Source organism: Aplidium turbinatum, chromosome 6 (assembly GCF_918807975.1).
Source record: "Aplidium turbinatum chromosome 6, kaAplTurb1.1, whole genome shotgun sequence".
Taxonomy (NCBI): Eukaryota; Metazoa; Chordata; class Ascidiacea; order Aplousobranchia; family Polyclinidae; genus Aplidium; species Aplidium turbinatum.
Genome location: NC_137477.1, coordinates 27,928,773 through 27,946,250, shown reverse-complemented (window position 1 = coordinate 27,946,250; position 17,478 = coordinate 27,928,773). Strand labels below are relative to the sequence as shown.

Genomic DNA, 17,478 nt, shown 5'->3' with positions numbered 1-17,478 from the left:
AGTGGGCCAACAGCCAAGTAACTAACCCTGTTGGCCCACTGTTGTACCAACTGTTTGGCCTCATGTTTCCCACTGAGTTTCCAGTCCAGATGTTACTATTTAGAAGTCCATGCCTGAGTGAAAACCAGCACTTTCTTAGGTGATCGCCTTTGGGGGTATAAAAACAATCTAGAGATAACTTTGAAAGACAAGTTTAGGTCTCCAGGCGAACTACGGCCGGCCATTCCAACGCCATAAACTGAACGAAGAATTAAGAAAAACTATTTCAGGCAAGGTATTCATAGGATAGCATTGGCGCAAACATTGTTTTCAAGAACTGTCATCATCATCCATTCGTCCCTTCTTCAATAGATGAGACCTGGCATTTGTCCCCGCTAGCAGGGGTCTGCCAGATTTTGCAGCACTTTTGCCAAGCTTCCCTATTGTTATGGTTGATTCGGTCCACGTTTCTTGCACTGATCTCGTCTCTCATCAACTCTAGCCATCTTTTTTTAGTCTTCCCATTTTCTTTCCCTGGACAGAAATCTTCTTTGCCATCACTAGCGCTTTGTCATCAGACATACATTCCACAATCCACACGCCCGTACGAACGCAAACTGTGACTATCCAAGCGATCGAACTAACAAATGAGTTTCTTGGTTTTAGGTGCTTGTGTACAATGTAATTTTTGACTTTTTTCAGATATTTCTCGAAAGCTCAACACGCAGATCAGAAAGTGCGCGTTGGGTGATACATAAAAACACAGGAATGAAGACATAAAATCATTAAAAAGACAAGGCATGAAGCTCAACGTTGTCAGGGAAAAAACAAAATAAATAATTAAATTGGTTAAAACTGACAGGAAACATCCAACAGTGACGTAACTGCGTGCGTCAGGCGGGTTTTTGTGGAGATTAGACAAACTTGAATTTTGACATGACGTCATAAGTCAACAGGCACAATATAACAATTAAGTTACAAATTTAATCTGATTATTTATTTGTTAAAAAAAAAACGAAAAATAACACAAAGCAAGACCTCATTTATAATACTTGAAATATTCACTTTGCAGTTAGACGTATTTTGTAGCAACAAATATTAGGCTAACTGACAAGATACTTTTCTAGACTCTAGTCTAGAGTGTCCTGCGTGTGAACAAAAGATTGATGTGTGTGTGCGTGTGTTTTTTTCCCTTTTACATAGCGTGTGAGCTTTTTCCACATAGCCACACACATGATCTTCACTATTTGATTCCTTAGCGATATTTTGGTGATTTTAGCTAAACATTTTGCGGGCGTAAATTAATTCGACTTAGCCAGTGTTGCTAGAAAATAAGTGAAGTGAGTTCTACTCTATATCTCTTGCTTGTTGGCGATTTCTAACAAACGTGCAAAACGTACTTTTGTCAGCGGCAAAGCGAAACGTTGTAAATAATTTGTGAACAAGCACAATCAACACTTAAGTTGATCGTAAACGTTCAGACCAACAATGCTAAACATGTGGTTACAAGATGGCCGCATGAATAAGGTGCTCGGTTTTCAATAATGCAAACGTGGTTCGACAGCAATCCAATTCCAAGGTGAATGTCATTACATAATGCTCATCACCACCCACAATGCACTATAAGTGGGTGTTGTTGCTAATAAAAAAAAGAAAGCCAGAAAAAGGTAATTGCGGCCAATTGGATGATTATGCTTTGATCGCAACCTACATTTTCGGGTGTGGGATCCATTTTGTTCTTTCACATTGTATTATCGATAGGAAACAAGGTGAGGACCTAATGACTATAAACAATCATTACGCAAAAACAACAACCTTGCCTCGTGATTAGGCCACATTTTCCCATTCCACATTTCTTCATTTTCCATTACTTTTTTTTTGTTTTAGAAAAGCGTTGAACTTTTCATAATGCAATTTAAATAATAACAAAGAGAAAAAACTTCTTTTAAAGGTTCCAAGAAAAACTATGTCGTCAATTTTGAACGGAGTCATACACTTTCACTTGAGCTTTTATGACCAGTGTGTTGGACTTGATAAATCCTTCAGATTCTATCATCGACAGTGGAAAGAAATCGATGTAACCGTATCCCTTTTGATTCCGATCCGTAGTTGGTTTGCGGAATGCCATCAAATTGGTCCGGGCTTCCAGTGTCTCGGTAATATGTGAGCGCTGTGAAGGCAATTCCCTCTGAAATGTACATTGGAATATTGTAAGTAGAGTGGCAAAACTACAACAATGCGATGTGGGGTTTGACTTAAATAATAGACAACGATGAAACTATTGAAGGCTTCCTGATTTGTAGAAGCGAGAACTTTTTCGTCGGCTTTTGGCAACCACACTGCGTCTGGAAGTTAAAATTTAGATTAAGCGAAAGGGATAGCAAGGAAGCTAACTTTGGCGTCCACCCGCATGTTATTACGTGTCTTGCCAACGACACATCTGTGTGGCTTCGATAGGTGTCGAACCCACATCCTTTCGACCATTGCACCAGCGCTCATACCACTTGGTCACGCAAAAGGCGGCTCTTTTGTCATCTCTTATTTGCAGTGTGGTGTCTAATACAAATAAAGTCACCAAAAGTTAACTTGTTGACAGTAACAGACCGTTTGGCCGTATACCTGTTGGATTCATTTTCATGAAACCAAAGTCATGAAATCGCAGAGTTGCACAATTTATAGTTCAAAATAGGACGTCTTTAAATTTTTGTTCTCCTCAGCAAACCAAATCGATTCTACTTACTTCGGCAGATGTTAAATGAAAAACTATTGCGAATTGATGAAGAACGTTAAAAATATGTGACAAACTTGTCTGAATAAATTAAAAGATAATTCACACCACTTCCTGACAACTCTTCAACGACTTACAGTCGCATCATAAAAATTAATAAAAAAAAAACGGAAAGATTGGACTTGATGATAATGTTTGCCCTTCGTTTCCAAAGATGACCAACGAACCTGAATCAGGCTTTAATATGTGGTTGGCGTGCAATGGTGCAACGGTGACTGATAAAGTCTATCCGTGCGGTGAAAAAATTGACTTCAATCATTCAACAATGGCAACTGAGGCCGACAATAGTCATAAAAAAAACAACATAAAAACCAGGCCCCATCATGAAGTTGTGCGTCAGTTTCGCTGGCTGTGTTGTTCAAAGACCAAGACGAACAGTTCACAAAGTTGCTCTTTTTACAATGTTCAAACAACAGGCGACATTGAAGCGATGTACAAAGGGTAGCTTTCAATGGCTGGGTGGAAAAGTTCCACTCAATTACTTTTTCGTACCCCAGCCAGCAAACCATTCCCTTTCACATTGATTCAACGTCTGCGTATGTTGACTCAATGTTAAGGTGGAATGATTTGCTGGCTGGTGTCCCATTCCATCCATACTAGTTCGTTGCTGCAATGCATTAACGCATATAAGCACGTTCTATCACTGCTTAGTCGCCCGGGCAGAAAACTACATTCACTCAAAAGGTTTGCAGACGTTGAATCAAAGTGAAAATCGACAGGTTTTATGCTACGAACTGAATCTCGTTTTTTAACACCCGTTGATGAATATTTTATGGAATATTTTGAAAAATGTTTTCTTAGAACGCTGAGCCGACAGCAAAACGGAGGTGGCATTTCAGTCTCGACTTGATCAAAAATACAAAGCGAAATGCTTTTACCTTAAGAAAAAAACAGGGAATGGCAAACCCAGTTTGCGAAAGAAACCTATGCTAGTTGGAAAAAACGTGTGCGTGATAACACAATAACATATTCAGACAGCAAAATCCGTCATTTTTTTTGTCAGATGTAAAAATGACGCGTTTTGTTGTGTGGAAACAACAACGAGCTTACTTACTTGGTTGATGACAGTGAGAGTTATGGATCCTTGAAAGGGCCAAGTTAGCAAGTCGTCGTACTCTCCCTTCATGATGTGAACAAACAAGGAGAGGTGGGTGCCTTGGGCCTTTTCCACCCCGTCCAGATTGGCACGGATGCACATCCGGTAGCCTTGCGGGCTAGTGTAGAAACCAGGACTAGAAAATGATTTTGAGAAAATGTTAAATTCTATGTCTCACTGCCATCAACATGGCCCTTCCCCAAACAGAAAAATCTGTCGTTTTTACATTAATTCAACGTCTGGAAACGTTGAATCATTGTAAAAACGACAGATTTTGCTATCTGGGAACCTTGGAATCAAGTGAGTCCCCATGCACTGTAATATACATTTGTGTCAAGTGTTGTTGCCGACATTGAATCAGGAGGTTATGTCAATCAGTGCTGTCTCTCGCAAGTTCTTGCCAAGTGGAGATGAGGAGATTGCAAATCAACCCATCACTATTGTTTATTATTATTCACAAATCATTAAATATGATCCCAGTGGTCTCTAGGTCAACTGTAGGTGCGGTTAAAATAGTGGAAGCAGACATTCATGAGTTAGGTAACAAAAGAATCTGGTAACCCTGTCATTTTATTTTTTTATGTAAAAAACTGATTGATTTGCTAGCTGGGATGAGAGTGGCTCCACGATTCTCTTTTTCAAATAGAACTGTCCATTAAGCCAAATTGATGTAAATCGAAAGGTTTTTATATTGATTTGGAACCATGGACAGTGGACACCTTTCCACAGTTAGATATGGATATAGACCTCCAGCCAGCAAGTGGTAAATCAATGAAAAGAGAGAGATTTGCAATTAGAAATTTAAGCAAAAATAAATAAATTTGATTAATACCTGTGCAAAACTGGCATATCTCCCTGTGTAGCCGCTTTCCTCAACTTTGAGTATTCCTTGAGGCGCCAATAGTAAAGTCCATTGCAGCACCTACACCGAAAAGATGACAAGGTAACTCACATTATTTGATATACTTTTTCATAAAAACAGTTTGTGTTTACATCAAAATAACAACTGAACGATGAAAAACCAAAACTAAGTTGTTTTTCACACCTCATTCAGTTTGTGTCCATCTACAGACGTTTAATCAATGTAAAAAACGACTGATTTGCTGTTTGGGGATTACCGGCATCGCTTTTTATATTCTTCGATGTATTTACGCCACTACAATGCCCATAGGGTGTCTATATTAAGGAAGTAGGCATGTTTTTCCATTGGCATCAAGTCAGGTGGGATAGGAAATGTTGTTGCCAGGTTATGACGTGGTCGAAAGTGAAAGTATCAGTGTGTCATAAAAACTTAATCTAAAAAACGTGCTCGAAATCGGACTAATTTGAAAATAAGAAAAAATTGACATTGGCGCGGAAACTGGTAAGCAGCGCTCAGAATATGTGACGTAGAATCAACACAAAATGTAAGTCATGATGAGGTCTGTGAACCTTCACTGCGTCTAATCATCTGTGAAAAATTTGTTTTGTTGAAAATTTCCTGATGAGGGAATGTTAAAACAACAAATGCCACCAAAAGCAGATATGAACCTCAAGTCACGCTTTCAACCGGAAAAAAAGCTGTTTGATCTGGAAATCAACAAACAAGCTTGGCGAAAGAAAACTTGCAATTTTCACAGAGCGGCAACATCGCTAACCAAACAGTGAGTCACAAAAATGTTTACCACACTTTTTTCTTGCCATTCCAAGCAATAGGGAATCTTTTATTGTAGACCAATTCACCAAAAAAAAGCATGTTACAGAAAGTCAAAAAGTTTATATTTGATGCGCAAAACAGTAATGCAGATGAATGCACAGCATACAACAGACATGCAAAACGTACCCACAAACAATTGTGCACAAAAGAGACAGCGCACCAGGTATGACAGCAACATAACGTGCAGTTTCAAAACATATCGTCTACCCCGTAATGTTAGTGTCTAACCCAGGCGCTTGGTAAAAACTAACCAGTTTTAAGTTCATTGCAGTTGGTCATTCTAATCACAGTAACAATACGTTGACCTGACCAAAATCAAGCGTACTCACCTTAACTCTTCCTCGTCCATTCTCTGTTCCACGCTTGACAGCTTCGTGGTGATATCCTTCATTTGTGTCAGCTGGTTTTCCATTTTTGCCATCAACTCACGTACGTGATGATCGAGGCTGAAAGGATTATAAATCAATAGTGCAAAGATTACAGACTCCGTGTATTCGCATACTGATGTTTAAATGTAAGCTACTGAATTTAAACAATATGGAAAAGCACATTCGGATTCGAATACATCGACAAAGTGCCTGTGAGCAGATCTTCATTCACAAATTGAATTGACGCTTCATCTCCTGTCAGCTCAGCTATTACTAACCAACTCACTGCTAATGAAACTCTTGGCTTAGCAGTTTGATTATTTGGTGATACAGAAAAAAAAAGCGTCAAAAGGGTAGCGCAACACACAGCGCAGTGCGGAATAATACCCACAATCCCATGACTTTCATTTCTGGTTCGTGTGGAATTCAACAACTAGAAGCTTCAAAATTATGGTCTTGCACTTGCAAAGTTACCAGTGCTTTGTAGATTAGTGCGCTTCTTTTCATTTTAGTTGTGTGTGCTTGCGTGTCACCTTGAGGCCAGCTGTCTGGTACGTGCAGTGCATGCATAGTTTGCATGTATGAAGTATTCGCGCTCGAATACGTTCAAACGCTGAAACCAGGGCAAAAGAATTTTTGCAGAAATCAGATCAGAATACATTGAAGTGGAAAAGTTTCATGAAAAATAATTTCGTAACAATGGACTGAAAGAATTTAATAAACATTCACGCACTTTCCGTAGGAAAAATAGATTCTCAATCTTTTTACCCTCGTTTAACCCATGCGACTTTCGAAAGATAAATTTACATCCATCAGCTATTTTCGGTCCGTAGTAGAGTTTTGGCATTTAAACATGGACTATGATCAAGCTATGATACAGTTTATCTTTCCTACTTTCGTAACTTTTCTCTACTAATAGATGAAATTTATTCCAAAGAGGGGCTACCCTGGTTGAAAGCATCACGTGTGGGGTGTCGAGAAATTACAAAATCCAACTTTCCAGCTGGTAAAATTAAACCCATCCTTTATATAATGATTAAAGATCGCCCTGCAGTACTGCAAGAAAAAAATGACAAACTGTCCAGCAATCATGATACAACATTCTCTGCACACAGAAAACCGCCAATGAAAGCATTGGCATTAGCAAAACAAAGTAATGTCACGTTCTTTTGAAAAACAAAATCAATAGGCTGAAAATATTTCTGCAAACCACAATACGAAAGAAACAAGGCGTTCCACCAGGCAAAATCAGAACACGCCTAACACCTTGTGTCAATTTGCTTCCTTCTGTGGGCTGCACGTATTTTCTTTACACTGCGATGTTGTTTATATTAACCGGTTGTCAAAACAAGTTGACTACAACTGATAGAAACATTAGCTAAACCAGCATAACATAAGCATCCTCAGTGTCAAGTAAGCCAACCAGCTCTTTTTTCACACTGATTTAACGTTTTTCCACTGGCGTTACAAATCAGGTGTTTTGTTACTGGTGAAATAACTTTCTTGGCATACAAATATCAAGAATGTGGTGCATTGCGATTGTACGACACCGACAAAAGTAAAGGTGTTTTGGCAAAACATAAATTCACATTCGATACAATGCACTGCGACTTTATCATACCGATACATGCCACCAAAATCGCTGCGACATGAAACTTGTGCAATCAGAGGTCATGATACACACGAGATTATTTTTCTGAGTAAAAATTTGAATTTACTGTCCAATGTCCAGTCACAAACCAAATCTACAATATCTAATTAGGCCATGGTGATAGGAAGCAGGTTTTGTAGCCGAGTCAATACAGATTTTTGAACAGACGTTTATCTTCTGGTAGCAATCGATAAACTAGTCTGCAACTGCAGATCTTGACAAACCCAGACAGCAAAATCCATCATTTTACATTGATTCAACGTCTGCAGACGTTAATATGACGTATGACGAATCAATCTAAATATGACGGATTTTTGCTGTGTGAGTAATAAGTCCAAAAGTCCAAGTCGACATTTTGTTTGCTATGTCTGATCACGGGCGGTGAAAGCGTCTGTTCATGTTTTGAAGGTTGTCAACTCGACACTCGTCGAGAACACGTGGCCGTGTGTTTCTAATCTTAAGGTTGCTGCAACATATGGGGTGCTTTGACCAGTAGACGCTTCAACATAGGACAATTTTCCCTACGCTGACTGCAGTCATTGTGACCCATCTAGCACTCAGCCAGATAGTTGATTTTTGCTTGGAACTTTGTTTAGTAAATACGCAAGAAAAAAGAATAATGGCAAAGGTGGGAATCGAACCCACGTCATCGAAAAGATTACTTCTCAAAACGGAACTCTCAAACCGCTAAGCCAAGCTGCCGACGGCGAAACGTCTACTTAATTTACTTTCTATCTGAGATGCTTCGAGAAGAACCCTCAGACAATATCACGTCCATAAGTCACGTGACTGTAATAGGCTGATTTAAATCTTGCATTGGTTAATAAACCTGTTCAGCTGCAGCGACTTGCAGATTACAAATACGCTTCCTGTCAATATGATCCATGTTAAAGGGCAAGCCTCAGTCTATACAAGCAAAAATAGAAGCAGATGTCGATTTCAATCTATGATGTCAGCAGTTACGTTTGACAAACAATAACAAAGTCCAGTTTTTTAAAAAAAGGTTTGTCTTGGGCGCCCTGAAGAGAAACAGCTATGAATATCTTTGTAACTTTCAAACGCCAAAATTCTTTCGGTCCCACTGTTGTCTGTTAACGTTGAATGGATGTAAAAAAAGACATTCGCTGGCTGGGCAACCAAGATTAAGATCATCGAGATGGAGAGAAGCAACAAGACCAAGAGAGATAGTTAAAGAGTGGAATCCTGTTCTTGGGTGAGCTAATAGTCACAAGGACAGATCACAAACGTTATGACAAACAGCCAAAATGCGTTTAATTGCGTTAACTGGTACATGAACTAACACAGTGTTGCCAATGGCCTACCGGGAAATTTTCCTAACTTTTTTAACCGTACCATGTCGTCATGTTAAGGAAAGTTAAGGAAAACAGTTAAGGAAATAAAAGTGCAATTGGGTAAATACGGCAGTTATGGAAAGACTTGTCACGGCAAAAGTTGCAAAACCGATGCAAAACACGATCTTAATATGAAGCAAAAATATGAGTAAAGAAAAAAAAATAGAGAAAGTGCAGTCAACCCTGCTTACTAATCAGTCCATGTTTAAACGAACCGCATTTCAATGGTCCCAAATCAACATCTGTAGTACAATATCTCAGGCATAATATGACCAACCATTTATTCGGGAAGTCCGATCAAGCAGAGTTGATTCTATATCAATAATTCCACACATTTTTAATAAAAACAAATAATTCAGAAGAGAAATAACTCTATCGGCTTCGGTCATTTTGAAACATTCTCACATACCTCACTATCTTTTGGTCGTGATCATTGTGTTTGCTTTCAAGAATTTTAAGTCCACTCGAGGCGCCAAGTGGAGTTTCAGGGATTCCATTTGGAAGAACAAGAGGAGAAGAAGCAGCAGATGAAGAGGAAGACACACCGTTCCCATCACCTTCTTCTAGACGTTTGTTGTAGGCCTTGATGAGAGCAATTTCATCAAATTCTTTGTCGGCTCCTGCAAAATATACGCAAACGATTTTGTATTTGATGCTAATCTGTTGTTTACTACAAATCAGACAGTAAATCGGTATATTTTTTACACTGATTCAACGTCTGCAACAACGTACACAACTGGTATTTTCTTTTCTCTCTTAGAGTCATTTCCACCTTGAAGAATGTCCACAGAAAATGTGCAACGTGGTGCTGTAAAAACACTAAATTTCCACATCGCTATGGTCTACACCAGGGGTGGGCAAAGTTGTTCAAAGAAAGAGCCGCTCGCGGATAAACCATAAACACCAGCGAGCCGCAAAATCAGTTAACATAACATAACAACAATAAAAAAAAACACAATGATTGTTTATCCATATGAGTTTTGTACTTGACTCACTAATCTCTGAAAATTTGGACGATAAGTTGTTAATGCTGTGCGAATTAATTCTTCCAAGTGTTCATTTGTCAAGGTAGCACAATGTTTTGATTTTACAAAGTTATAAATTTTTGTAAAAATAAATAAGTAAGTTCTAGTACTACTTCTAAGCTTCAACTAATCGCTGCTTTTAGCGACTTTACTAAACTTCCAATTGTTGCTGACTGAACGCAAAATGAGCCAGAAGCACAATGTTGCTTTTGCAAAGTCACAATTCCATTGTTTAGCAATGGCTACAGTAAAAGAGAGACTCTTTTTTGATCTTTGTGTTGTATTGGCCGCAAATTAGATTTTGAAGACAGTGTAGGCTAAGTCACAAATTTTAATTTATACCAACCGATTTTTGCGCTCCTATCAATGTGGCACCCATGGCTCGAGCCATACCTGCTATACCCTAGGTACGCCACTGCTTGGTTGACAGTCCGAGATAATGTATTTATAAAGTATAATCTTAATTTTTTTGTAATATTACGATTCAATACAAGAGCCACAAAATTTATGTTGAAGAGCCGCATGCGGCTCGCGAGCCGCAGTTTGCCCACCGTTGGACTCTACACTCTACAAAGTAGACATATAGACACTACAGATTTCACTTCAGTGACCATACATGGTAATGTTCGCCAGCAGGGTTTTCGTTATAGCAAGATATTCAGCACTAGTCGCGCAACAGTCGAAGTCAATCCGTGAAAAGAAGCAGTGCAAAGTATACGAAGCCAAGTGCAGAAAATCCAGTCACCAAATCAGTTTTTTTTTATTGTTTAAACATCTGCAAACGCTGAATTGACCTAAACAAGTATTGAATTGCTGGTTGAGAACGTTTTCCGAATGAAAAACTATTGGAAAAGCATCTGTTCGACGCCCATCTAAAACAACCAGCTGTATCATCGCAAGATACTTTTAATGTCCACTTACCGTACAGCAACACTAGCAACAGTCTAAGTAAACCTTCAACTATGAGGCATAAGCCTTGGGTACAATAAAAAAGACCGGGAACAACTTTTCAAGCTGGTAACTGAACGAGTATCATGGTGTTCACAGAGATGAGGACGTCTTTCATGTATATTTAAAACAGTGCGGAGCGCAAAAAAAAGCGCAATTACATTGCAACTTTGTCAAAACAATTCGATTCGCTCGAAGCAAGCGTACTTTTACGTAAGTTTTTTATTCGGATAACGATTTCGTGTTTATCCATAATAATGTGTAGGTCAAAAGTGCAACGGAAAAAAAGACTGTTTTAAACAAACAGTAAACAACGATACTACGAAGTTTAGAATCGAATCGACATAAAACCAGCCAGTAAATATGAGATAATAACCTTCCTGAATTTTCAAGCTGATCATAGCTTGCAGTAGGCTACATCCAATTAGCGAACGCAATCAAAAGCTTTCAATGGTTGCACTCATACACACGTGAGGTGCCGCTAAATGTTGAAACAATGAAACGAAAGTCGGAAGACTCACACGATTAGGTATCAAATGAACATGTAGTACAAAGATAAGACCACTGGTGCGTTAGTAACTATTAAGAAGACTGGTTTAATAATTACTTTATTCAAAGCTTTGAAGTCTTACCCTACCAAAAAGTTCCCTTTACTTGCAAAAAAAATTTTGTGAAAACAATTTTTGAAAATTTGTATTATTTAGAGGCGCCTCAAACCCCTTTCTATTTTCCCATTTTAGTCACATCACAATAATTTCAAGCGCCCGTATTTCCCAGACCACTCAAGCAAATCTATTCAAACCTTATTTTCATAACAAACTTAATGTTTGTTGTGAAAGGAAAGATGGAAGAAGAGTACTCTCACTTTAAAAAGTAAATAGCATGTGTTGTTAAATTTCAACACATCACTCAAACATTACATACATGTAAGACAAAATTTTGAATAATTCAGTAAGACTACATAACTAAAATAGACCAGATCAGTACACACCAAACATTTCAGGGCCCACTTTTTAGAATAGGTGGATATTAGCTGTTCAAAATAAAGACTTCATGGTGGGCTCGACTGAGTGCTAAGCAATTTAGTTACAGTACGCTCAAGCCTAACAATTGAATTAGGCTGAAGCGTCTGAGGAAACTTTTCGCAGTGCTGGAAAAAACAACATGCAGAAGATATCGCAGCTTTGTCAAGCACTGAGATGAGATTTGCACTAAAACAACATAAAATAACAATAAAATAACATCTTTATAAGTGTCACTTCGTTTGAAGCTGCTACAGACTTGCAAAATGATGTGACAATCTGGTATCGTGGATTTCTTCCAGTTGGTGTGCTGAATGGAGAAGAAAGTAAGTAAAATTTTTCGCCATTAGGTAAAAATTGAGAGAACATTCAGCTGTGTGCTCCCTTGTTCTTCAAAAAAACAACAACTTTTGCAAAAAATTTCAACTTTTGCCACAATTGTGAACAATGCAAAAAATAAACATTGACACACAAATTGTGAGCTGGTTTATTTTAGCAAAAAGATAGGATCGATATGGTATACCACACAATAGAAAGCATAACTATACTACAGTATATCTACAAAGATATACAAGTGTCAGAGCGTTAGTCTTTCAAATATTTTTCGAGTTTAAAATATTTGACCGACATTGCGGTCACAGTAGAAACAACTGTCTCGTTAATTACCAGGCTCATGAAACAAAGGTCAACTTGACATGCATTTAAAAAAAGAAGTCTTTTAACAACTAGTTTCTGGCAGGCGATGGAAGTAATGCGTGGTTTGATGCGGATGAGTTGTAATACATCCAACAAAATCCTTTTTTACATTGATTCAACGTCTGGAAACTAGAAGAATTTGCTTGCCGAAGATTTTTAGAACAAACGAACAATTAAGTTTTGAGCCGCTAGGATTGCCTATAGCCAAAGCACTGTTGTTTTGCAAGACAGCGTCATGTGAGTGAGCAAAAAACCGGTTCAAGCAAAGTTTGGAAGCTTAAAATATAAAGCTGATCTTGATGATTGCGTTTAAACGATTCACTCTGCAATCTGATGACCGGAAAACTACAATCAAGTGAAAAAAACGGGAAAGTAACATCAGCCAACAAAGACAAACATTTGCTTTGCATTCAAGTAACGTTAAAAAATAACTGACAATAGTTTTACTCAGTAAGTCAAGAACTATCAGTCAACACAAAATCGAGATAACACAAATTTCAGTTGCAAGCAAGAAGTTCTTTTACTTGAGCTCATAGCCAAGAGAGGAAACGTAAATTATATCACTGATGAAATAAACCGAAGATCTCATTCACGCTGGTGGATTTATCCATCTCTAAACGTGTAGGCAGCTTGAAAACGTACAGGAAATGCTGTACTGAGCCAGCGGATATAAGCTTGGCCTATTGACCAACACAATCGCTCACAGACTTATCACAGCAAGCATGGTGCCGCTATGAACATGCAAATCATTTGACAAGATTCAGTAGACTCGACTTTGAATTGAGATAATTGGGATTACGTTGCTCATTTATGCAATTGCACACATGACCTCAAGAAGGACCCAATTCCTACAAATGTGTTTTTGAGATGAATGCGCTAATTGTTTTGGTCATTCCCTTTGTGGCGGGATTTCGATAATCATTAAACGCTTAGATACAGTACTGGTAGGTGTAATGCCTAAAAATTTCACTCGGTGAAGATTCTGTGGAATGGGGGAAGTTAATCCCAAAATTTTGAGTTGAACCTTCTTAAACTCAATGGAAATGCTGAAGGGGCATTTTTCATGTTTTTTAGGCTTGAAAACTTCGGCCATTTTTTCAGTTATGGCATCCTTTAGAACACATCGAAAAGAATCGGAAAACCACAAACAAATGTAGCTAGCCCTTTCTTAATTCACGTATTCAAATGCATTGGCAGCATCCAAAGCAAAACTTCTGCATTACTCTTCATTCATTTTTGCTTAGAATCAATGTCGCAAGTTTAGAGAGTTTTTGCACGAAGTACAGTGTTTGGAATTACAAATTACAATGAAAGAAATTACAATCAAACGTCGGTACATTTACACGTCCCACGCAATCAATTTCGGAGTCTGAAAATTTTTCTGACAAAAGCACCTAATTAAGTTCAGAGGATATGAAAATCAACTACTAAAATTGCAAACATAGCGGAAATGCTTATATTTTGCTGAATTGGTAATGGATGGAATCTTGGCAAACACTTATAAAGAATCGTTGAGCTTCTGCTTTGTGTCTTATTAAATCCCGAAATGATTTTCCAGCCAGCAAAAGAAGTCCCAGATAGCAAAACTGGGCTTTTTCACCTTGTGATTTAAAATCTACGAACCAACTATAAAAAAAATACAGTTGATATTTCTAAATCATTTCAAGGTTGACTGGGGTTGAGAAACAGCACTTTTGTAAGAACTGGGTAATTCACTCAAAAGCACTGCTTAGAAATACAGATTAGTTTCAAAATACTACTCAGAGTTATATTACAACTATATTCACACCAATTCCTGAAAGAAATCTTAAACCTTTCTCGATATTCACTGTTTTTTTGACAGCAAGCACCTCTGCGCTATTGCCAACGCAAGTCTAATTACGAAAAGTAACAGGACTGTGCTGTAACATGCAGACACACGGCCGCATCCAAGACAGAAGTCACGTTTAGGAAATTTGTTGAATTGACCGAAGATATAATGATTGAAGCCACGTTATTGCTGTCAGAACAGAAAATATTTTGACAGAAGTTTAATATCACAAACCAGGTGCGGGGTCTTTCTGCTGTATCAACCACTAAGCAGAAACTGTTCGCAATCTCACCTGCCGACGAGGATGGTTCATCTCGTAATCCCGAGTCGCTGTCGTATAAGTTAAGGCTATTTGTCAACGTGCTTGCAATGTCGTCATCAAAGTACAAGCCGGACGACTGGGAAAAGCTTGGTCCGTCCTAGTCAAGCAGAAAATTAACAAAAGTTTGAAAAACTTTTTGTTGTCAAAAAGAGTTTGACAACAAAAGAACGAGATATTGTGTGGGAAACAAACTTTTGCATGGATTTACTGCCAAAAACGTTTCGTCATTGTACCTGCTGCAGGGGAAGTCATCTTACAAAGATAATATCACACACAAAAAACCAAGTCCGTGAAAAAATTCAGTAAAACTGTTTTTTTCCCCTTAAATCTCACCATAACGCGGCGACTGGGCTTCGCTTCAGAGACTTCCATGCCTTTGAGCTTGGTCTGCGTCTCTTCAAACTTTTCCTGAAGCATTTCGTTTTGTTTTTGGAGAGCGACTACAGTGCTGAGGAGATATTGAAGATGAATCTGGGTAGATGTCTCCATATGCTTTTGAATGTTAAGACGCGAATGCTAGAAAAAAAAACTCATTTCAATATTAACTCTAGTAGAAAACAGGTCTGTTTGGATGATCTTTATTCAATCAATCATTTTGGATTCAAAACTATTTTTAACTGAATCAACAAGATAAGCTGACTCAAATAGCAAAGCCCGTCTTCTATCGCGAGAAATGTTACTTTCGAAAGCATTTGTGTTGGTTAAATCTAGCGATAAGGCATTTGTTCTCATAAATAGTTGCAAAAACATCTAAATATTGTGTTGGATGTGCTCACATCTGCAGGTAGTGTAGATATCCCAAATCTAGTCAACGTAGCCACATAATACGAAGCATATTTGATGAACATAAAACATGTTTGTCTTTTGTAATAAAATATTCTTTATTACGTGCCAGACAAAAAGAAGGGTTCTACTGTGTAATACCTCACAAAACACACTGAGATTAATTAGTGTTTCAGCTTAGAAACTGCCATAACATTAACATAGCATAGACAACCACACAAGCTACATACTTGGCAATATTTGAAATATTTCGCAAAGCTTTGTTGAAAAAGACAAAGGAAAAAGTAAACACAAAAACAGAGATTAATGTCTGACCGTGCGGTGGCAGCCAACTTTGTCAAAGACGCATTGGATGGGAGCCTGGGGACATTCTTCAGACACATGGCGGCTTAACTGTAGATGAAAAAAAAACAAGAAGAAAAATATTAGAAACTAGAGTGAATGGGTGACTAGAAAACAATATGTATATAGTGTGCAACTTTTTTTTTCTGTATTTTTGTAGTTGCATTAACAGCAGCATATGTTGAACCGACGTGAACAGTTAAATTTCATTGCTGAAACTTAAAGTGGTTGTTTATCAGATAGGGATTTTATAATGCACTTTATCTGGCACTTGATAATTCCATTACTTCAATATCACTACAAAGCTCCGATATCAAACAACCATAATTATGCTTATATGCTTTAAACGTTGATTAACGTAACATCATCGTGATAAACGCCGAAAAAAATCAAAATTTGATTAAACACAAGCAAGGCTAAAAATAAATTGACATGTGAGAAGGGTGGGTCAAATACAAAAAAAAAATTAATTTTTTTAAATTGGTGCCTTAAGCGACCGGAATGGCCCGTTTCGGTGAGTCCAATTCGGTTAGTCCGATCCCTAGTCGGTGATTTTTTCAAATTTTTTTTTTTAAATTATCGGGTACCGTAGCCTAATTATCATTGCCGTTTTAGGGTTAGGGGTTAGGAACTCACCAAATCGGACTCACCGAATCAGACTCACCGAATAGTAGCAGACCTTTAGCGACAACCAAACTCAAAATTGTAACAATTCATCACTAAACGGAGAAGACTCTACAAAAGATTAGTGACGATAATAATTTTTATGACAATGCTCATCCAAAATATGTGAAAACTATCATCAACTCTGAATAAAAATTAAATGAATTGGTTCACTGACGTTTGGTGCACCAAGTCAACGCGCATCTTCAAAGCGCATGGATAACTTTTTAACTGCGAGCAGTAAATCAGGAGAAAAAAAACTATAAGATTCTACATGATTTAATTGTTGTTTACACTTTAAATAAGCTGTTGTTTGCCACAAAAGGAGACACTATCACATATATCTTAGTAAAGTTCTGCATGTTAAACATGACATTCAGTGCGGTCAAATATGATAATATTGACTTGAATAAAGAGCTATTCAAATTACGGACGAATCACCTTGTTGAATGTTTAATTAATAATAATAATTCAAACACAGAAAAACTGTTTGGCCAATGAAATAAATAGTAAATTCTTCCATGAAATCTGAGTAGTGGCCGAGAGATGCACTTCTGTGCTGCATTCCCAAGCAGAAAATCAGTGAGTCCTTTCATATATATAATACATTGTTTTAACGTCCACAGACGTTTGTTCAAAGTAAAAAATAACTGATTTGCTGTTACTTTTATTATGAAAACAAATCAAAGAGTAATGGATGAATTTGATTGGCCAGCGAAACGTTAAAAAAATTTTGCACATTGGAGGTAATTCGGCTGGATTTCTATCAAACAAACAAATGGAATTCTATCAAACATCTCGAAAGCTTTTTGTGAACAAACATCCATTGAAATCACATGATTTCATCACGGCATATCAGCATGGTGTGTCAACCGACGTCACAAAAAGAGAAAGTACAGCACATCAGGAACAGCCACACTAAACCTTTACTAACTCC

General features: G+C 37.8%; 1 protein-coding gene across 1 annotated transcript in view; it reads right to left on the bottom strand.

Moving 5' to 3' along the window:
* Positions 1–973: 973 nt before the first annotated feature.
* LOC145772235 (TNF receptor-associated factor 6-like) overlaps positions 974–17,478 on the bottom strand; it is a 30,656-nt gene continuing 14,151 nt past the window's right edge. Inside the window, exons 6-13 of the mRNA XM_082584089.1 lie at positions 15,852–15,929; positions 15,087–15,269; positions 14,724–14,850; positions 9,340–9,550; positions 5,889–6,005; positions 4,696–4,785; positions 3,822–3,999; positions 974–2,167 (exon numbers count right to left, since the gene is read on the bottom strand). Of these exons, the coding sequence (XP_082440215.1) occupies positions 1,952–2,167; positions 3,822–3,999; positions 4,696–4,785; positions 5,889–6,005; positions 9,340–9,550; positions 14,724–14,850; positions 15,087–15,269; positions 15,852–15,929 (1,200 nt within the window). The 3' untranslated portion in view covers positions 974–1,951. The remainder of the gene's footprint in view (positions 2,168–3,821; positions 4,000–4,695; positions 4,786–5,888; positions 6,006–9,339; positions 9,551–14,723; positions 14,851–15,086; positions 15,270–15,851; positions 15,930–17,478) is intronic.